Below are 23,264 nucleotides of genomic sequence, written 5' to 3' on the forward strand. Positions count from 1 at the left end.
TTTGGAAACGTTTCGTCATTCGACCCGACTCGTCTCATAAATCAGGTTAAGTGCATGGCTTCAGTCTGTTTTTACAGATTCACCGTTGCAAATTGAGTTTAAAAAAAAAAGTGCTTGTTTTGTCATCCAAGTTGAAGCTGTTGTTCCTCAGGGTAAACAGACTGGACAAGCTGAAACAACAATCATTTTCCAATATATTTAAATCTGCCAGTTGGAAACCCTCAGGCAGATTCAAGACATTTTTTGAATATTGTGAGATAATGATTGAGCGAGGCTCGTTGGCCTGACCTACTTCATTTTTGTAGGCATTGGTACACACATTTACAAATCCATTCTTTGAAAATAAAAACAATTTATATATAACTTGGTTTTAGACTGGTGTTGGGCTGTTTTGAATCGATTTTTAAATGTCTATTTGAATTATATTTCATGAACTTATGATTGCAATTCTGTTCAATTCTGATTATTTGCTTGTCATATCTTGTTCATATGTAATTCAGTATTACTGCTTCCAATTTTGCCCAGGACACTCTTGAAAAAGTGATTTTCAATATCAAGAAGGCTTTAATTAATCAACCTGTACACTTTTACAGACTGTGAGGGAGTGAATCTGTATTGATGACAGTTACTTCATGCAGTGTTCTTGAACTAAACCACAATATTTTTGCTTTTCCAACTTACTGACAAACATATGATCACATTGCTCCCTTGCCGTTAACCCCCAATCTCCCCAAAATTGGTAGATTATATGTAACTACATGCATAAATTCACATTTATTGGAGGGAGTTTGAGGGAAAACAGTGTTTTAAGAATAACTGAGTAATGATCAATGGCAGCAGCACTTCACCTCATACAAACTTTGTGCCGGATAGGGTCCATTTACAGGTTCATGTTTTAAACATTGATTAAAGTAACAGGAAGCTTGTTAATGTTTATCCTAATGTAAACTTGTATTGCCCTGTGTGAAAGCCAAATATCACACTACCTGGTATTTTGGTCTTTTTAATGCTTCTGCACAGATGCGATCTTTTTCCTGAAACCCATTTGTGACTTCATTAAATTACTCCACTAACCCGCACCATTAGAACATTCACCTGCTTAATTATGAGTAGACTTACTCTCATCTCATGGAGGCAACAGTCACCACTTATCCTCACAAACGGCTCTATCTTTTTGAGAATGGAGAAAAAATAGACTTAGAGGGGGGGACAACCCCATTTATTATTTATTTTATTATTTCTATTCTTTTTTTAATATGTTTATCAGATACTTAAATTTGTGTATGACAGTCTGGACACTATCAATCCTTTTCCATGATCAGTCTCCTGGGGATCTGTTAGAGGATAGTAGATGGTGTGGTGTGGCAGGCTGGTGCAGGTGGGATGGGAAAGTAATTGTAGCATATAAATGGACACTCTGTAAATTTGTAAATTAAGAGAGAGCCAATGAAAATTGGAAAAGAAATGTGTACATGTGGGTTTGCTATTGAACATTTGTGTTCACTCTTTAATTGGAGTCGCTGTAATGAATGTGTGTTGACTTGGCGCCATAAACATAAACTTTGTGTTCTGGTTGTCTGAGGTCCTGAAGGATCTCATTTGGCTTTAGTATATTGATGAGTTGAAGGAAGAAGAACGACATGAGAAAATAAACAAGGAAAGACAAAAATATATTGAATCTTTGGAAAGGAGGATCAGCCAGACTGATGAGTAAAAATCCCATAAAACTGGGAGGCGTGTGAGAAATTAAGGTCATTCAAAATATCATTATCTTGCTCTTTGCTGGTAAAATATCCATCCAAACATCCATTTGACCACAATTTACAAACAAATACTTTAGTGTTCTAATGAGGTGTCAATGACCTCCACTGAGCTTGTGAAGGAACTGCACTTCGTATGGGAAATGTGATGGTAAATCACTAAATTGGGTTTAGCAGTAGTATTTTTTTATGTAATGTATTTTGGTCAGGTTCTTTTATATCACCAGATTAAACGGAAATTTGATTTAAAAAAACAGGCTGTGATTTGTCAGCACAACCTCACAAAACATCACCAGGAACTTTTGCCAAACCTTTTGTCTCATCATTCAATGAAGTCAGACTTCAGCTTATATTTATTCTTGGGAAAAGATATTTACATCATATAGCCTTGCAAAAATATACAAATATCAGCCACACTTTGCACTTTGCTACACTTGCTCCACTGTAAAAGGCCTGGCAGCATGGTTGTGCGGGAACTACATTAGTGTGGTGTTTACACAAAACCCACACTGACCTTCTCTCTGCTTGATAGAAAGCCTCTGTGACATTCAGCTGCATTGATCAGTTTTTAGAAAAGTCAGCTGCTCAAAGTGCACCAGCAAAAGTAAATGATACTTTGCCATTTGGTTAAGATAGACAGCTGTCAGATATTAGAGGTGCAGATAGAGCCAGTGGGGAACCCTCAGGGTGTACAAACATATCGGCATTATAAATGTTATTTTTGATCTTTCATTTAATAATTGTTCTCATCTAATTCTAATTTTAGCTTAATTTTCTATCAAGTTTGCTTCAGAAATGAAAAGGTTTCTGACCTAAAACCATGAAAATAGTTATCCAATCGGATATTTCTTTTTTTGGTGCCTAGCCAGAGAAGTTAAGGTTAGCTGACTCACTCATTGGTTAGGACTTCATAACTGGGACAGAGGGTCTGAAGCCCCAATAACCACATGTGTTTGTTTAGAAAGTGGCAGGTGAATTAACCACCAGTTGATCACATTTTGATTTGTAGTGGGTGGGACCAATGATCACTGCCCTAGGCCTTTCTGAAGGCTCAAGGCCAGAGCTCTTGCATGGGGTTAGGGTTCAGATGGCAACCTGGAATACCTTTATTTGATCAGTGGACCCTTACAGATTAAAGGAATATAAATAATATAGGAAAAAACAGAGTCACCACCACTTTGCTCTCATGCTGGTTTACGGTGCCAGTAAATCTGAATGAATTATTCTTTTGTTCTCATGGTTTCTGTTAAATGAACTGAACAGCTGAATTGTGGAGGATCTATCTGAGCTAACGATGTGTAGCTTATCAATATTGACAAAAGTTTCAACTTTTATATCATTATGCATGTTGCTATGCTACGAGCTTTAAACTGATCGGCAGCAACCAAGACGAAAGGAGTGAACTGTTAGCTGCCGTGCAGAATGGTAAAATGGATCTGTTGTGTCTCAACCCAGGGTTGGTAGTCCTGTAAACTGTGATCGTGAGTTTTTAAAACTAACTGAGCGCAGCCCGGAGTGCAGCTCATTTTCAGTGGAAGGTGTAGCCACAGCGTTTCTGGGTTAACAGCACTGTGCTGGGCAGGTGACAGGTCTGTTTACAGTGTTTGGTGTGCTCTGAAAGACGTCACTGCGCAGAAGAGTGGCAAAAATTGGCGTGTTCACCCAGGTGTCATGTTTATATTACTGGCGATCGGAGCAGAAGCCGAATACCTGTGACTACTGCAGAGTCCTTTGACCCGGTTGGCTGGTTGAAGGCCTCGCTCTAATACTCACCATTCGCCACTGGATAGAGCGATAGGAAGGCAGAGAGAAGGTGGAGCTGAGGCCGCATGTGGGGCTGACCATAAGGTTTAGCCTGTTGATCACAGTTGCACCCATAGGAGCCCTAGGGAGCAGCTGACCTTTGTGTGTGCGTGCGTGCGTGTGTGAGCACTCCCGAGCTGTTTACTGAAAACTAAAGAATGCACCTGACTTCACTGACCTTTCTTTTAAGGTCCATCAGTGTGAATGCTGCTTCTCGGGTAATCATAGAGCGTGGTACTTTAGATGAGTTATGAATGTCATCAAACATTTTTCAAGGTTACTGTGATGATGTGTTTACGAGTAACATTAGAGTCTGTCCAGAACTCTGTCCAGTATATCTTAAAATCATTGATTTTTTTTTTTTGGCCTCTTGGGCTAACGGAAACGAGCTGTGAACATAGTACTGACGTGTCATCACCTTTTAAGTCGATATGGTGTTAACAAACAGTTGACTATTTACACATTACACAACAGATACGGAGAAACATTAGAATTCATTTGGAGTAGTGTTTCTGGCCACCTGGAAAAAGTCCAATATTCACTCTCCTTGTCCGTTTTGATCTCCACTTACTCTTTAGGGTAATATCTGGCTCTTTAGCAGGTAAATGCTCCACTGTTCGCTGGCTTTTTGCTCATTTGTCTGCCACTTGGTGTTGGGCAGGTATGTACAGGGTTTTCAGAGGTATTTCGCTGAAAACTGCTGCCTTCTGCAGCTGATTTGTGCGCCATAAAACGAAAACAATGAGCTGGAAGATGCTTACAAGCTTCATATAAAGCTGATGTTTAACTGCAGAGCTGGGTTATTATTCTCTGTGGGTTTGTCACCACAAGTGACCCTTTTCATATGCACTGTATGTAGTGCTGTGTTCTATTGTTGATATAAAGAATATCAAGAATAGAAGCTTTAAGTAAACTGATTCTTTCCATGATTACAAAGTATTCCTGGGAGAACTGATATCAGATCTCTTGCAGAATAAACACTCCGCTCACCTTGTGAAATAAGAGTCATGATAGTTTTCATTCGCATACTCCTGTTTAGAAAAGACGTGAATTGAATGAGTTTATATCTATGTGGATTAAACAGTTCATCACAGTTTGGACCCCATAATAGGCTTATTCATTCTGCAAGTTTGCACACACACATATTTGAGTTTAAATATGTGATATCATAAATATGTTTTGATTCCAAATATGCAAGCTTAAAAATGTCACTGTGAACATGAGCCCCGCTCCAAACACAACACGACATTTTTAAAAGCTGACGCATGGTGATGAAACTATGTTTGGTACCAAGTTTGTTAGTCAGTGAGCCATGCAGTGTCATTACAGCAAAAGTCTCACGGGGAAAGAGCCAGCCAGACGATCAGACACGCTATTACTGGAAATGTGGCAAAATTTTTCGTTCACTCAGTCCCTCAGTATAGAGCGCCAGTGGTAATGGGTGTTTAGGCTGGAAAGACAGAACAAGCTTGAGAAAATACAGGCTCCTGAGAGTTTCCATGTGGGTAAAGTCCCCTCTGCAGACGTTAATTCAAGGAAGTGGGTAAGGAATGTGGATGTCGTCTAAAACATAAGGATGAATGGAAGGGAGAGCAAGAGAAATATAAAAGAGGAGTTGCGAAAGGAAGCAGAATGGTGGAGTGACAGAAAAAGAGAAGCAGAAGAAAAATTAATTATTTTCCACTCTAGTCTGTAGGACGGCTGATAAGAGAGATCAATACCAGTGTAGATGCTCATCAAAAACATGCATGTGTTGTGTGTGGTGCTCCTCTTATGGGAATGTGATGAGTCTGGAATTGGATGATGAAAAAAAAAAACATAAAGAAGCCAGTGAATTTAATATAAAAACTATATATAAACTGGGCACAAAGGCAGACAAAGAAAACAAAGAGATGAATGAGAGGACGGAAACATAGCCTACAAGGAGAACAAAGGAGATAAGATGGTGTGCAATGTGCTGGAGCTCAAGAGATTTGTAACTGCAAAGAGGAAAATACATTTCTCACAATTCCACTAATTTGTCAAATTAGATTTTCCTAATGAGACAGATGCATGCTGGTCTAAGCATACTAATGCAGCTAAGGGTCTGATTTTCTTCGCTCAGTGTTGCTGCAGAGTCCTGGTTCAACTACAGTTAATGAGAATGACAGAAGCAGGAAACACTGTTAGCTGTCGTGACTCTGGCGGTGATTGGGTTGTCAGAGAAGCCAGCAGAGCGGGTTGTAAAGAGATACAGGTCACAGCCTGAGACAAATAGATTTCCCCCTCTGTGTTTTACACTTGTCATTACGATTACATCTGGGACATGGGATGAAGGGTTATTACATCCAATCAGTTTCGAGACTTTTAGCAATGGGACTAAACTAGTGCACTGGTGCAGTTGAGAAACAACAGAACCCATTGGACTTGTTAAAGTTTAGAATGTGTTCCGATATATTTCAGCTGTATCGCTCAAGTAATGACCTGTTTTAAAGCGTCTGCAATAATGTCACACATCTTGGTGCATTCCCTTTTGCTTTTTACGCACTTGAGATCAAATGAAGCGGTGGTTAGGAGGTTTTGGACTGCAAGGCAGTGATCCATAGGCTACACTGAGTGAGGCGATAGGAGCTGCAGAAGGTAATTTTAACTTTGTCCTTATCTAACTTCACACCTGGAGGCATGTGAAGTGTAGCACTGCTCCCTCAGACATGGATTGGTTCTGACTGGGAACACCTGACTCGCCAAAAGCTGTGACAGTGTGAGCAGAGTAAATGGAAATCGGGCCAGGTTTATCCATAAATAATGTTCAACATGCAGAACTGTTTTTTCTTTTTCATTTTAATAAAGACCACATTAATGCATTGGTTTTGTATTTGTCTTCATTAGCTACTAGAATTGTGAAATGTTGAATTTTCTGTATGACTTTTTTTTTTAATGAACAGCAGCCACTGTAGCTTGTATCTGTTTATTTGTCAGCAAAACATACTGAACTGATTGGCACCAAACTTGGTGGAGGGATGGGGCATATGTCAGGGAAGAAGCCATTACATTTTGGTGCAGATCTAGGAATTTGTTTTATCTAATTCCTTAATGTGTAGGATTGTTGGTGCACAATCGTGTTTCAAAAACAAAATCCATTTGAATCATACTCAGTCTCAAGTCATGCATACCAAGTCAAGACTTGATTTAAGTCATGTGACTCAAGTCTGACTTAAATCAGACACACCTCTGCTCAGTTGTTTGTGATTCTTCTTTTTCACCTGCCGTCACCGCCTCAGCTTTAGTGGGAAGACTGTGTTTTTATTTGCTGTGATCTTTGACTAACCTTTGATTTCTCAATAGGCTGCTGACAGCCTGCAGAAAATGACTACCTTCTTTTGTATGGCTTCATTCTTTTACTCACCTGTCTACCAGGTGTGCATGACACAATGTCCAATAAAGACAACAGGAACAGTGAGGAATATGCACATAACAGGTAACAAAAAAGCTTTTGAGTAAAAAAAATAAAATGACCTAAACATAATTTTAGTAATATCTTTTTTTATTTATTGGTCTGCATCAACTCTAAACATAATTCTCTCTCATTTTTAAAGGGGCTTCCTTCAAAGAATCACCAAAAAATGTCTTAGAAATATAGTGGAAACATTAACACCACACAGCAGCTCCTCTGACAGGTTCAGGTACACTGACCTCACAAATGTTGGTGCTTAATACATTTAAATTAACCTTACAGTGTGCGGCCAGCCGTGCCCAATATGTCTCTGTCCCTGTCAGCCTCTGAGGCAGAAAATGGAGGTCAGAGCCAAACGGGATCAGGTCCTTGGCAGGAAATCTAACAGCAGGTGCAGAGACCATTTCTTAACGCTGCTCACTCTACCTTGAGACTTTATTATATATTACATCTTTGCTTTTCATTTAACTTCTTTCTTATGAGAGAACACAGAGAGCGGTTTGGTGAGGTATTCAGAAGAGGACAGAATATGCAGATGCACTCTAAATGTCCTATTTTAAAATCTGCCTCAGTGCCAACCGCTGCACACTTGCTGTGTTTACTCTGCACAGAAAGGATATCGCACTGTTACCACAAGGGGCATATTCCATCACACACTGTGTTTTGGCAGATGTACCTACACTTTTAGATATGTTGAACTGATTATCAACCTACAGTGAGTTGCCATGCTGCAATAGATACTCAAATAAGCCTTTACAGCAGCTTAAATATCCAAAACTGTTGTGCTAATTGGTGAGGGAGAAAGATAATTGTGGATAAATGTTCAATTCTTTTGTTTTTTTCATTATTCCCTTCAGATATTTTCTGTCACTTCTGTCATTGTCTCACGTTCACGTGCAAGTGTTTATACTCCAATTGGGACTAGTTGGCTGTTCATTCTATTTAACAGTTTTACAGTAATACTTTATATTTCACATGGAGTTGTGCAAAATGATATTTATGCGACAGGTACACAGATTTGTGAACATCCACTACTGCTACAAAGCAATTCTGTTGAGGTAGCCACTGCAGCTAAATACTAATATGCATGTTGCATATAACTTGATGATATGTAGATGTTGCTTCCTTGCCACCTTTCCTTTAGTTGTTTCAAAATTTGAAATGAAAAATGAAGGCATTTCATGGCTACACAAAAAACCCACCAAACTATGCCTCACCTAATATCCTCTGATGGACCATAATGTACATCTACCAAGTTTATGGTGGACGTTTATGCTCTACCTTATTAGTAACATCCATTAGATTATTGCTAAAGTCTTGGCTCACTCCACTTTCCACCATTTTTAAGATGTTTGGCATCACAGCATAATTAACTTAACCTTTGGCTCCCTCACTCCACGGCTATTCTCCACCATCCTCTGTCTGCTGCTCCTGCCTGTGTCTGCTTTGTCCTTGGCCGCTGTCACACACACACACACGTCCAGCTTTCTGTCTCAGCCTTTTGGGCGACACACAAAATGACCATCTTCATGAACAAAACGGAAATATATTGCTTTTATTTTTCTGCCCTGTCTAACCTTCTCATTTCCATTTTAATCAGTGTCCTGATTGGACATTGACTCTCCGGGATTGACAGTACTTGTGGAAGAATATTTAATGCAAAATGTGAGTTGCAATGACAAATCTATAACCATGACATAACGACCACAGTCCATTACACCTCTGTCCATTTTCAAGTTGAATGATAATAAAGACCATGAATTTTCTTCTCATTACTCTGCAGTATCACCCCCAAAACATTTTGAAATTATCATTCTCACTCTGATTTGTGGCCTAATAATTTACATTTCCCTTTTAAATTTCATATTGCAACAGCAGTTATGCTATACAGCCTAAATCTTAAACGTTCCCCTGGTTAGACAGGGTTGCCAAAGAAGTCTGCTATAATTTACAAATGATCTTTAATCTTGATTCCCAGGACTGGGTAGAAAGGTGCATGTATGCATATTTCTAAACAATATGCCGCCGGTAGGTCAGGTCTGATAAGAGTCCGGTGGGAGGAGGGAGGAACAGAAGGCGCGCGTTTGTAGTCGGGAAGCTGCTCGGTGGTTTATTGTGGTGCGCACCTCCCCTCTCCATAACGCAAAGAGCTTCCTCTCGCTTTACGGAACCTGCTTGCAATTCCTGCTCTTCATGCCAGAGCCTGCAGCTGTCTCTCTGCTGCGTCCCACTGCCGCTGTTGTCGGAAACCGTCGCCTCTCAGGACGAAGTGCCGCCAGACTTTTTTTTTTTTTTTTTCCCGTGAAGACTCAGCGCTAACCCGAAGGATATTGCAACTTTTAGACATTTTCCAACAGGAAACTGAATGAAGACACCTGACAGCGCGTAACGCCCCATCCGCGTGTTTACTGAAATCTTTGCAACTGTGAAGGCTATAGGAATGTGGAACACAAGTCTATCTCAACGGTGAGTGTTGTAGAACGTTTATCATCCTCTCTTTCTCTCTCTCACTACGTGTGTGTGTGTGTGTGCGCGCGCGTGTGCGTGCGTGTGTGTGTTTGTTGGACTGCAGTAGGCGTTCAAATTAAGTTTGGAGCTTCAATGTCGAGTCTGTGCACGACTGATCTTGAATGCAAACGCCACTTCACTTGAAACCAAATGCCTCCAGTAACCTAGCCTATTGTTTCTGTGTTCATGATTGCATTCAAATAACAAATATAAGGTTAAACATCAAATATTTCCTCATCTGTCCATCCCTGTCCCGCAGTAAAACCACCTGCCTCTGCCCCTGACACCATGACCACAGACTTGAACTTGACCTCCCTGCTGAATGTCACCGATCTCCACAATCACTCAAGAGGATGTTCCCTCACCAAGACAGGCTTCCAGTTCTACTACCTGCCCACTGTTTACATCATGGTCTTCATCACGGGGCTGGTGGGCAACAGCCTGGCCATTTGGATGTTTGTGTGCCACATGAGACCCTGGAGCAGCATCTCTGTCTACATGTTCAACCTGGCCCTGGCTGACTTCTGCTACGTCCTCTCTCTGCCCTTCCTCATCTTCTACTACTTCAACAAGACGGACTGGATATTCGGGGATATTCTGTGCCGGCTACAGCGTTTTATATTCCATGTGAATCTTTATGGAAGTATTCTGTTTCTGACCTGCATCAGCGTTCACAGGTACACTGGGGTGGTGCACCCGCTCAAGTCTCTGGGTCGACTGAAGAAGAAAAGTGCAGTTATTACCAGTGTGCTGGTGTGGCTGGTGGTCGTTATAAGTATCTCCCCAATCCTTTATTATTCCAGGACGGGCTTGAAGCGTAATGCGACCATTTGTTATGACACCACCACTGAGGATGAGTTACCAGGTTATTTCATCTACAGCATGACTTTGACTGTGTTTGGGTTCTGCATCCCTTTTATTATCATATTTTGTTGCTATGGCATGATTGTCAAAGCGTTAATCTGCAATGATATGAACAACGCGCCCCTGCGGCAGAAATCAATCCACCTGGTTATCATTGTGCTCGCTGTCTTCGCCGTCTCCTACCTGCCTTTCCATGTGATGAAGAACCTCAACATGAGGGCCCGGCTGTACTTCCAGAGCCCCGACATGTGTGAGTTTAACAACCGCGTCTACGCCACCTACCAGGTGACACGCGGGCTGGCCAGCCTGAATAGCTGTGTGGATCCTATTCTTTACTTCCTGGCTGGAGATACCTTCAGGAGAAAGCTGTCACGGGCCACTAAAAAACCCTCCAGGAAGGGGGACAATGTCCTTCAGTCCAAGAGTGAGGAGACGGCACTCAACAGCCTGGCTGAGTATGTGGAGAATGGGGACAGGAAGCTGTGACAGGGCCACTCAATGTGCCTGGTACTGGGGGGTGCGGATCCCTGTTAGCTTTAGAAAACACAATGGACTTGGTATTAAATAAATAAATGCACTGTTTGACTGACGGCTGTATGTAGAATATACTGGACGATGGTTTATAGACCTGTAGGATAAACAATCCATTTAACCCTGTGATAACCATCGCTTGCTTGCAGCCTGTCGATGTTGATAAGCTATCGTACTGTATTGTCCTGTACATGTATTGTACTCTAAATGTTAGAGCCATCTCTCTTCATTCTTATCGAATAGCTAGCGTTGCTTACACTTTGGACAAAACGAAAATCATGATCAGACAAGCCGGGGGAAAATAGGTTTCCCTTCAGCGTAATTAATGCCCTGTTCATCAATTTGATCAGGAAAAATTGGACTGAGAATGGATAGCACCTGCTCTAGCCACCAAGCTGATGCTTAATCAATAGCTATTAAGCGGGCGGAAACTTGTGGTTAAGGAAGTGTACCTGGGATGGCTTTTAAAGGAAAAAAAGTAAATGCACTGAACCTGAGATTGCTGCATGGATGTGCCATGCAGACATTGTAATGCACTATGACCGGCGACTCTCTGCTCAGAGGGCTACCTATCACTCCTCATTTCTTTCTGCATCTATAACTGACTGTGAGAAATGTGGTCGACTAGTTTTTCATTTTGACAGCCCTGAGGTTGAGGTCTGCAACGGCTCTGTTACCACAATCTTTCTTGCCTTGTTAACCTGTTCCCTACTGAAAAATGGGAAAATAATACTTACAGTATTTTGTGTATATGATACTATAGTGAATGTTTTTTTTTCTGAGGTGTACTGTACAGGATGTTGTGACGTTCCAGATGAATCTGTGTTGTTAACCGTTTCGTTCAAGTCAGTATCACTAATCCAGACCTTTAGTGCATGAGTCTATTATCAAATCACATCAGTGAAACACTTGCCAACCATGGCAGCTTGGAACTGCTCAACAGTCAATCGTAACATAGGGAATAATAGCTTATCAATGAGCAGAAACAGACACACACACTCGGTCACCTGCTTTGTATCTCCACCAATATTGAAGACTTTTTTGTATAAGATACCTCAAGTAAATACTGCACTGTGTTTGTGTTTTGGCAGATAATAATTGTTTTGTATCTAGTGTAGTCACTCTGGAGAAATGATTGTGGAGCTCTCGGTATATATTTTACCCTGGACTACATAGATGTTTGATGTCTCTACTAATACATTTGTAAATCTGTGATGTGGTCAGCTATTGTCAAGAAAGGAAGTGAATCACCTGTACAGGATATTTGGGGCCACGTGTATCTTTGTCAATAAATTTTTATATTTAAAACATGCCAGACAATGTAATAAGTCTCACATAAGTCCTCTAAGATTGTGGGTAATTTTAAGTCTCTGATTTCTAGCAGTTATGTCTCCGTGTTTATACCAGCTGCATGTCTTCTTAATCAAATGTGTGCACTGTTATGTGTAAGCAAACGCTGTTGGTTTTGGAGACATTTCGTGCCGAGTTGTGTCCTCTCACTGCTCCTCCTCTCTCTCTCTCTCTGTGCTACTGTTGACTTTCTTTTTCAACAGAGCCAGGAGGAAGCGAGGGGACGAGGGAGGAATAAAGAGTGGCACCTTTTTCTCCTGGCTTATCCTAAGACAGCTTTTGTGTCCATCACAATGGTGTGGAGGTTATTGATGCAGACAGGGGTGTTGAGGCTGTCGCCAGGACCCCAGGGCTGCACGGTGTGGTGGGCACAGGAAACCAACCAACCCTCTTCCCCCAAACAGGGCCCATGAAGACAAACAGCTTTTGATTTCCTTGCTTTGAGGTGCAAACAGCGTAGCTGGTTTTTTGGCAAATGTGTGTGTTTCTCTGTGTTGGAGAGCCCGAAAGGCGAGGGAAACCTTATTCAACTAGGTAGCTGTTTCAGCCGTTATTTCCATTTGGTGGTTACTGCTTGTTGATTCATTGTCAAAGGTTGCCACTGCGACATGCTCATGGACTGCAGGCAAATTAATACACATGTATATTGGTTCCTCTATGCTGTGTACACGTGTTTAGATGAAAGGACGGTTGGATTCAACCAACGCCAAATCTCGAGCCAGCGTCAGTGCTTTGGAACCCGAGTGTCAAATCTTGACTTGTTGAAAGTTGATATTATACTTGCCAGTATATCCTCCCTCCCTTTCTCAGTCACCTTTCACCTCTTTTCTCTCACATCTCGTTATTCTGTATCTAGAATTAGACAAAAAAGCTTTTCTTTGCTGCATTTCACCTACTGCAGGGGAAGATTATTTGAATAAGGGTGTGGAGGAGAGAGTTCAGCAACACAGCGGAGGACCGAAGGAAGAGTTGAGTGTGAAGAGTAATGGCAGTTGTGGACAACAAAGTTTTGTGTGTGTGCGTGCTTTTCTAGAGAGGGGGGCCTAACAGTATAATCACAGTCAGGACAGCTAACCTAAAATACTGAGCTTTGTTCTTGGAGATTTACAGAGGGAGCTGGGACAACCACATCCATCACAGGGGCACCATCTGCTTCAGACAAAAACTACCGCTAACCACAAAAAACAAACAGAATCAATATGTCAATGTGTGGTCCTTGGTGAGCAACATGTGATACACAGTGATGTGGTTAAGCTGCAAACTGTCGTGCCTCCATCGATTCCACGTGACACTGCTGCAAAAACGATGTTGAACAACAAACTCCCACATCATTGTTGCTGTATTATATGTAAACCTGGAGCCCTATGATACTTTCATGATACATTACACATGTTGCTTTTTGCAATGCTCCGTACCTGTAGCAAAACGGTATGCACGTATTAAGGCTTTGCAGAGCACAACTGCTGTTAGAAAAATATTTTGTTCAGTGACTCTTGGTTACAGCACTGCATTACTGCTATGCTTCGATATTAACACGCGTTTAGGCGTCAACCCAGCACCAAGCCCAGCAGCAGAGCCCTCACGGAGCATTGTTGCACATATATGGTAATGTCAGACTGTACTGATGTTGGATATTGTTGATATTTTTAAAAAATAAAATATAAAACACAGAACATTTTCCCAATAACCACACCTACATCAGCCAGCAGCCTGCTTGTGAGAGAGGATCAGGCCTCAGACCAAACCCTGTGCTGGTCAGGTAAGGAGTGTTCACACCTCACTGATAGTTAAAAAAAGATTCAGGCTGTTGATGCATGCCCACAGTGCAAACAAGTTTGCCCGTGTGTGTGTATCTATGGAGCCAAAGATCACACATAAGACTCTGAAGGGCCAATAGTAACTGTACAGTAAACCGCAGCTCTAACCAGTAGGGCTGGGCATGCAGTTGCACACACAAACATTAATAGTCAAATTCATTAAAAGTCAATTTTACAGGCCTGATGAAAGAAACTACCAGAGAATAATCTGTATGTATTGCTGCTGAATCTGATCACCCATGTGTGAAAGTGGGATGACAAATGCCTTTTTATAGATTACACAGATGATTATGTATCACTTAAACCTGTTTTCCTAGTGTTCACACTCCGCGCAAGTCTATAGGGTTGTATAAATCTATGAGTGTGTGTTTGTAGGTATGCCAAGGAGCGTGTCTTCCTATCAGCAGGACTTTAAAGAGACTTTAAAGCAATCTAACCTTGATTTAGTATGTCTGCATATGAGCAGTGCTCATGAAACTCAACCCATGTAACCTATTGTTGTATATTATTTTTCCCAATATTGTTACATAAGTTGCAATATGATGCATCTGTTTTTTTTTTTTGCATATTTTTGTTTTTTGTCTCCAGATTTACATGAAATCTGTTGCACTCTTAAAGGTACTATTTGAAAGTTTTGCTATTGCTACATAGCCAACATTAGAATTAGCCGCTATTTACTTACCAGTCTTGACGAGAGCTTCATCCATCGTTGCATTTACCATACAAGAGGTTATAATACGTCCTCTGAGCAGCTACTTCTTCAGACAGACTGGACGCTACAGAGACTTGCTATCGCTAGCTAGCTAGCTGGTTAGCTTGCTAACTTAAGTAGAAGAAAAGAAGTGATAGAAATAGAAACGAAACAAGGGGGTTGTTTTCCACATCTGGAGGAAGCTCTTGGCGAGTAAAGAAATGAGGTTTAATACTGAACTTGCAACATTTCTTTTTGACTGGCAAGCAAACAGCTGTTAATGCTAACCCTGGCTATGTAGTAATAGCAGAACTTACAAATAGGTCCTTTCACATTATATGCAAACCAGTGGTAGACGTTACCTACAATGACTCAAGCATTGTTCTGAAGTACAATTGTGAGGTACTTGTAATATAGTATTTTAATGACATCTTACTTTGTATTCTTATTCCACTACATTAAATAATTGTGGCAGATAATTACAGTTACTGAGTATATACAATACATTTCATCATTATACAGCAAATTAAACATCACTCAACAGTAGCCTATATAAGATTGGTAAAATTAGCTCAACTAAAGCCAGCTGCAACATTAAACTGCTGTTTAGATCTTAATGCAGTCATAATAGCAATAATGATTATAATCCCATGCTATGATGTGAAATGATGTTCTATTATAAGAAGCCATTTGCAAATGTTGAGTACATTTATACTTGAAGTACATTTTGCTGATAATACTGACATATTTTTAAAGTGCAAAACTGAAGTAAATTTGTTATGCATTATTTGTAATCAAGTATGTTTTGTTAGTGGAGTATTTTACTCAAGCAAAGGACTTGAATACTTCTTTAACCACTGTAAGCAACAATAAAAGCATTCGGCACGAAAATAATTACCAGGCACTGTATTTGCAAATTTACCAAACAAAAATAACTAACACAAGAAAAGTAAGAAGATTTTTTGTAAACATTTCAGTTGAATTGGATTATCCAATCGTGACCATGAATTTTTTTGTGTTTTATTGTCAACATCGACAGTGCCACTGTCCACAAAAATACTGACAAGATCGGAATAAAAACATATAGGTATACAGAATGAATGATGTGCTATGAAAAGTAGCAATGGCCTAAGGTGAGCTTGCTTTTGACAGTAAAAGCTATTTGAAATGAGACAAGTGTCCTCGATGCAATATATTTACGGTCGCCTTTGGCACTGGCCTGCTTTGACACCATGAAATTACTTCACGTTCATCATATTGTCAGACATAGATGTTTGAGTGCTAAAGCCAAATACAGGCCTTGTATGATGACACGTGTATGATGAAGAGACACTGTCTTCGCTCTGTTACTGTACAGATGCTGTAAGCATAACAACAAATGGCTACTGTCATTATTTTCAACTGCATGGTTTATTGTAATGTCATGCTTATGGTTTGGAATGCTGCAAGTAAAAATATTATTATATTGTATTGTATATAAGATGTGCACAGATTAGATGGCTTGGACTGGAAGAAGAAGAGGGAGAGGGAGAGGGTGTGTGAGACGGAGCATGGGCTGTCATATTTTGGTTGTCATAAGTTTGTGATCAATATCTGTGCGGCCACTCCTGTCTGGCTTCTTCTTGATTTTCTGCTGCTTCCTGGCGTTGTCATCGATCAATTTGAACGATCGGCTTACTGTCTGACATCCACAAACCTACGTCTTTGATTTTACACAATGGGGTCACAAAGCAGTTTAACCTTATCCGAGAGGAAGATATCTGAGGGTCTAAATGTGGTTTGGTTTGTTCGATGTTGAATCAAAATTAGAAGCTATTTTGATATTCATCCTATAGGTTTTGTGCAAAATACGTTTGGTAAAAAGGTAAAGCTGGTACTATTTCTCACAGGATATAGCTCTGCAAACACAGCTGGGCGGCAAGAGCGTTGTCAGACAGAGTGCAGACGGGCTGGCCTGTCTGATAAGAATTATGAGATATGAAGTGTAGCTCTGAAATGAACTGAGGCTAAATAAAAGGGTGCCTGCTGCTTGGAAGGATAGGCAGGAGAAATGATAAGGCAAGGTGTGAGAACACAAGTAGCTGAGAACTGGGGCGATACCAAATGTGCATAGATAGTAGGCATGGAAAAAACCCTCAGGAGAAAGACAAAAGAAACACAAAGATAGAAAAAAGAGAGTTAACAATAAAAGGCCACATAGGTTGACTTAGACCAGTGGTAGCATATGTTCTATACATATAGATATATCCATACATGTAGTGAAATGCTGAGAGGTTTTTGTGACGTAAAGGTAACAAAGACTTGCTTAATGTAGCAGGTTTGGCGAATCACATCAGTAACTGCACAGGCTTCTGCATGTTCTGCTGCTCTGCCCTTCAGTTCATATCATCTGTCTATTGTATAATGTCTGCTGTTCTTTTCTGTAGACTTGATAGGTAGAATATGTTTATTTTCTATGTCCATACATATACATATACACAAGTATAATATATAATGGTGACCTGTCCAGGTTGTACCCCGCTGGGATTGACTCCAGTCCCCCCGCAACCCTATAAGGATAAGCAGTATAGATAATGGATGGAGATATATATATATATATATATATATGTGTGTGTGTGTATGTGTAAAAACTAAGGACCATTCATGATGAAGTCAAAAACTTTTTAAGAAATACTTTTAATAAAATCAAACAAAACTCCCACAACTATGTCAGAATGAAATCCATACAAAGGGCCTAAACTGGAAGGCCCTGCTGTGAAGACAGCTCTAACAAAAGAAAGAAGAGATTTTTTTTAAATTATGAAACAAGCTCCACTCTGCCTGCAGCTTGTCTGCAAGTTGTGAAACTACTGAGGGTGATGAGCTATGCACTCCACTGAGAGTCCAATGCTTTTATTAGCTGGCAACCTGTCAGTCTGCTCACTGCCCTGCTGTGTGGTGCATGATAAATCTCTTAAGACTAAAGTTTATGCACCGGTAGATTACTTCCACCGCTCCATACTAACGGTGTGTTAGCGTGTGTGTTACAGAGTGGGAATAAACTTGTGTTCTAAGAAAAGAAAGGGCTTTGCAGCAAGCTGTGTGTAGGCATATCTATATATACAGTACTTATAAATAATGGAAACATAACCATATATGAAGTCTGAGTAAGAAGCAGGGTCATCATTCGCCTTCACAGGTTCACTCCTCCTCAACAGGTTTTGGTTTGCTGTCAGGCAGGTCCTGAGCTGTGTGTGGTGGGATAGACATAAACTTCTGTTTCTGTAAGGGATTACAACGTCCCATGAAGGATCATTTTTGTTTAGATCTGGCTCGAGTGGCGTTTATGAAACTGCTCTTGAGTTTGTTCAGCAGTATTTATGGGCTTATTATCATCTTAAAATGTTTCTTAAGGAAACCACTAGAAGTTTAGGAATCGATTGCATGCTATAGGCCTACCTTGGTGTATTTTCTCAATTTTAGATCTATTATTCCAGCAACACACAGTGCCCTGTACAACACTGAACAAACTGTAGCACTGCTTATATTTAATCTATCTGATCCCTGGCTGTAGGGTGAAGAAGAAGCAAAAGGGCATGAGAACTCATATCTTCTCATGAAAGTACTACAAGTGTTGTTTGCGTTTAAAGTGCAGCCACAAACAAATCTAAACATTTTGAAATTCTTTCTCTGTCTCTCAATCTCTTTTTCCTACACTGTTTCAAATGACTGGTGAATGTGTTCACAACAAATGCCATATATGTTTGTTTCTGCATGTTTAATGCAATTAAATAATGTAATCTGCACATATTTGTGCATTCCTTCTAAATACTAACTACGCACAAGAGCAACAGGCTGGGCAGGAAGTCAGAATCCACAGGTGCAGCCTGCTGAACTTGTGATGACACTGGACAGTAAATAAGTGTGTATTTCCTGATACTTCAAGATGGTAACATGTTTGATTTTATCATGTATGTTTAATAAAAACAAACAAAAACAATGAATCTCTTCCCTTACATAGAGTGACCTCTCTACGCCATGGCTCAGAAAAGGCAGAAAAGGGTGTAGCCTTTAACTAAATGCTTTGCAACATCCTGGAGGAGTCAACTGCTGGTTAAAAATAAAGGGTCAAAATGTCAGTATCACATAGAACTTTAATGCCAACTAATTTTAAAAGCTGATAAAGTCTTAAAATATTAAGAAAATCCATTGCAATCTAATTAAAAACGACAGCTTTGAAAATTCATATGAAAAAGCAGTGATAGCAGATCTCTTTTAAAACTGACACGTGGTACTAATTGGCATTTAACTTTGCCTTTGTATTTTTGATTTAGCTACTTCAAAGTTAATTAATCTCTTCTTTCTAATTCTATGTCTCCATTATCTTGTCTCTTTTCCCCTCCTCATACTGTATGAGTGTGTGCGCTGTAGATTCCTGCACAGTTACAGTATATCTGTACACTGTTACCTCACACAGTATGTTCTTCCTGTTCTGGCCCAGGATTGTTAATGATCCACCACAGATAAAACTGCCTTATCAACAATCTTACCTCCTGTGGGAGGGGTGTTAGGCAGAGATGCACCTTGCAGGTGACTCGGGTGCTCTTTTATTGCTGCTGCTCTATTGGTTTAGGTGTGTTTAAAGCATAAAATGTGCCATTGGTTTCTCCATTAAATTCAAATCAAGATATGATTTCCTCAGCCTCCTCGTCCAGAAATGAAGTCTGAAATGTAATAAGAAATGGTATTTAAAATGCAACAAAACAAATTAAACCAAAATGATTTTCAATTTCTTCTTGCACCGTATCTTTTCTCTACGTGAGCCATACTTTCTTCGAATTCTACTCACACACGCACAGATGCATTCACAAATATTAACGAACCCCCCACACACATACAAATGCATCCAAGCTCTGCATACGCACACACTCCTCCATTATCCATTAGCAGACAGAGACGATCAGCAGGGGAGTGCATTCCCCTGTCAAGAAAATAGCTGACAAAACATTTCACCCTCGAAAACTGCTGCACTGACACCTACATACAAATCCAGAGTGTGAGAGCTAATCAAAGAAAGACACAAAAACACCCTGATAAAATGAAATTTGTATTTTCTATATTCAACACGTGCTTTGTGTTACCAATTTCACTTCTGACCTCTCCCTCTTGACCATTAATTCACCTCCCATTCCCCGACCTCCTCCAGTGATTAGTTGCTCTCTCTGCAGACACCTCCCCTTCCTACTTCTCCTTTCCTCTTTTCTCTCCCCCTCTAGCCTTGTTGTTTAGATTCTATTATCCTGTGCTGCTTGGCTGCCTCACCCTATTAATCCTAGCAGTTCAGTGTGTGTGTGCGTGTGTGTGTGTGTGTGCGCGTGTGTGTTTGTCAGTGTGTATGGGTGTTTATGGATGTCTAAACTAAAAGTGGTGCCAGTGTGAGAATGTTGTGGTCACTGAATGTCTGTGGATGATTAATGATCTGGGTTAGGTGAGGTGAAAAATGGCAACACACACAGACACATGCACCAACCCACAAACAGACACTTTCATACACACAGACTTACCTCGCAGGTGTTCTGCTAATATCTTGTCTGGAGGGGTTCGTCTGTCTGGACGCAAAAAACACTCTCTCTGACTGGACTGTTTCGAGAGGGAAGTGAAATGGGGATGTAGTGAAAATGGAGGGGAAGTGATGTGCTTTAAAAGGAGCTGTGGATCATTTAAGAGGAATATAATTGTGAAACTACTATTGCTAACAGTAACGGATTAAATTGAGGTGGAACATAAGTGTGACAGTTAAGAGAAAACCGTTAAACAACTGTAACAACTGTAACTGAATAGTGGTTGTACTGTTTTTGCTTATACGCCACTTTTTGTTTTCTCTGTTTGTGATTCCCCTCTGGGCTTATACATGTGTGTGTACGCTTGGGTGTGTGTGTGTGTGTGTGTGTGTGTATCTGTAAGCTGATCCACTTGTCCTGGATTCCCTGCTAAACTTAGCCAAGTGACTGTGGTCGAGATTGAGTGGTCATCAGTACGGATCACTGAGCGGATTTTGACCGTGACCGAGCACTTTTGTCTGGGTATATCAGGCCTGAGTACCTGTTGCTTCAGCCTGCTGATCTCACACCACATGAATGCACCAGTCAAATGAATATTGATCCAATGGGGGGGACAGGGGTGGGTGACTACACTTGTGAGTCACACAAGCTGGAGTTGTGCATGTTTTCACACTTTTATGGCTTATTGGCGCACTTAAATAAAACCAAGCTATTTTTAATGTTATTAGTAACACTAACTGTGCTTTTTCTTATCATACCAAGTCAAATAAAAAGGCCTATGGTGGCCAGATAGTGAGAAAACAATGCAAAAAATTTCATCAGCTTTATTAATGTGCATTTGGTTATGGTGTGTTAATGACCCTTGGTCAAATCACTGATTTAGACTCATGCAGGTGTATAACAGAAACATTTATGTCAGTGAAACACCTGCACCGCAACAAATCTTCCAGCATGAACAACCATATAGGTCACTCGTCCCAACCATCAGATATGAGCCATAACAGTAATAAACACAGGGATAAGGTTGTGGAATGGTAATGGTATGATTAGGTTTAGGCACAAACCCATCCATCAACCCCAACTTTCTCCTAATATGAACTTTGTCGCTCCTTATACTACATCAGCTGACTTCCTCCTTTGACCTTGTCATAATTACTACAGTTGCTAGAGGTTGCCTAACAATAAAACATTAAAACTGGTAGCGATAACCAGCTTGCATATTTGCATAGTTTGTGTTTTTGTCTGTATTGTGTATTATAGTATACTGAAACACCAAATACCAAGCGATCTTAAAGAGAGTTAGAAGTGACACAGTCAAACTCTTACCCTTATTAACACCCTATCCTCCTAATTTATTTCATTTAGATGCTGGTGGTAATATATTGTCATGCTGTCATGATGAAGACTCAGAAAAGGTTGAAAGCCTTGGGAAAATCTGGTAAGTGGACACTCAGTTGGGATTATTTTATCAACTGGCTAAATAATACAGCTACTGAGCTCTCATGTCAACAGATCCAATGCTGTTCTGAGCACACTCCATCTGCTGTAGAAGACCATGTAATATGACTAAAATCTTAGGATCGTCAAACTGTTATTTTGTGGATTACTTGCAGCCATTAAAGGAAATGTTTGACATTTTAAATACACCTACCATTTTGCCGAGAGTTCAATGGAAAGATTGATAGGCCTACCACTCTCGTGTTCTGTCCATTAAATATGAAGGTAAAGCCAGGAGACCGTTAGCTTAGCTTAGCATAAAGACTGAAAACATGGGAAACAGCAGACTGCATGGTTACTTCACAGTGATGGCTGAACTGATGACTGCAGGGGGTCACTGCACGAGGGCAGAATAGTCTGGCACATAAACTCTTGTTACACCATAACTTGTGGTTCTTACACTTTTGGTTTTGTAACAACTTAATTAACAGCGTAATTTTAGTAGCTTTGAACAAAGGCTAGTTGTCCCACCCTGCTTCACATCTTTATGTTAAGCTACTTTTCCTGTCTGGGGTTTCATATCAATCACATACACATGAATGTGGTATGGATCATTTTATCTGACTCTTGGCATGAAAGCTAAAATAAGCATATTTCCAACAGAAGAGAAAAAGGAGAGATTTAAGGATATTCAATAGGGTTTTGTCAATTTAGACTGGACTAAAAATGCTCATGAGAAAAGACACCCTTCAGTACACAAATGCCTTTTCCTTAATATTGTGAACATGTCTTAAATGTCATACAAGCACTTGCTGCATTGGCAGAAGAATGTAAGGTGAGAAGTCAGTTACTTTATTTGTGTCTATTCGAAGTCTTCCGTGAAACCCCAGTGGACCCCAGAGCCTTTCCAATTCCAATTCCAATTTAGCAGATTGTGTGTATGTGTGTGTGTGTGTGTGTGTGGAGTGGGTTAGAGGAAGCTCGTACAGACGCACACATACACACACCTCCTTTTTTAATGGATGAATTGCTTCCATTGTGTTAGCAGCAGCAGTAATTACGTTGCTGCTGGGATTCTGTCTTTTTTTTTTCTCCGGCCACAACACTGAACCGTGGAAGTTACGTTCCCCCAGTATGTCATCTGGTTGTGACAAGAATATTCACATCTGCCTGAGTACTTTACAAAACTGCTGTAGCCTCCCGCGCCAACCTTCAAGCTCCAAACCATGAAAAGAACACTCTCGCTCACAGCACTTCTCATTATTTTGAACTTCCCCCATCAGCTTCAGTGAGGAAGTGAAAATGTCAGACTCTTCTCTGTGATGATGAGGGCTGCTGTGACTCTCAACCCTAAACTTTAACCCCCAGCAGCCAACTGTGGTGGACAGGGTAGAACTGTATGTATTATTAATGATGGCCAAATTCCACACATGAAAGGCTGGCATTGTGGGCTGGATGAAAGACCCTGTGTCTACTCTATCTCAGCCACACTGTTTCTATCTATTTACTACTTCTTCTTTCTGTTTTCTG

The 23,264-nt window shown here is 40.5% G+C and overlaps 1 protein-coding gene across 1 annotated transcript; it reads left to right on the top strand.

Moving 5' to 3' along the window:
• Nucleotides 1-8,555: 8,555 nt before the first annotated feature.
• Nucleotides 8,556-12,210, top strand: p2ry1 (purinergic receptor P2Y1). Its single transcript, XM_056375182.1, has 2 exons — nucleotides 8,556-9,462; nucleotides 9,764-12,210. Exon 2 carries the CDS (start codon nucleotides 9,793-9,795, stop codon nucleotides 10,852-10,854), a length of 1,062 nt encoding a protein of 353 aa, XP_056231157.1. The 5' UTR covers nucleotides 8,556-9,462; nucleotides 9,764-9,792; the 3' UTR covers nucleotides 10,855-12,210.
• Nucleotides 12,211-23,264: the final 11,054 nt, after the last annotated feature.

The sequence above is a fragment of the Seriola aureovittata genome, chromosome 4 (genome assembly GCF_021018895.1).
Source record: "Seriola aureovittata isolate HTS-2021-v1 ecotype China chromosome 4, ASM2101889v1, whole genome shotgun sequence".
Taxonomy (NCBI): Eukaryota; Metazoa; Chordata; class Actinopteri; order Carangiformes; family Carangidae; genus Seriola; species Seriola aureovittata.

What these genes read in the sequence shown, in the direction of transcription:
- p2ry1 (XM_056375182.1), top strand. Translation starts at nt 9,793, where the DNA reads ATGACCACAGACTTGAACTTGACCTCCCTGCTGAATGTCACCGATCTC.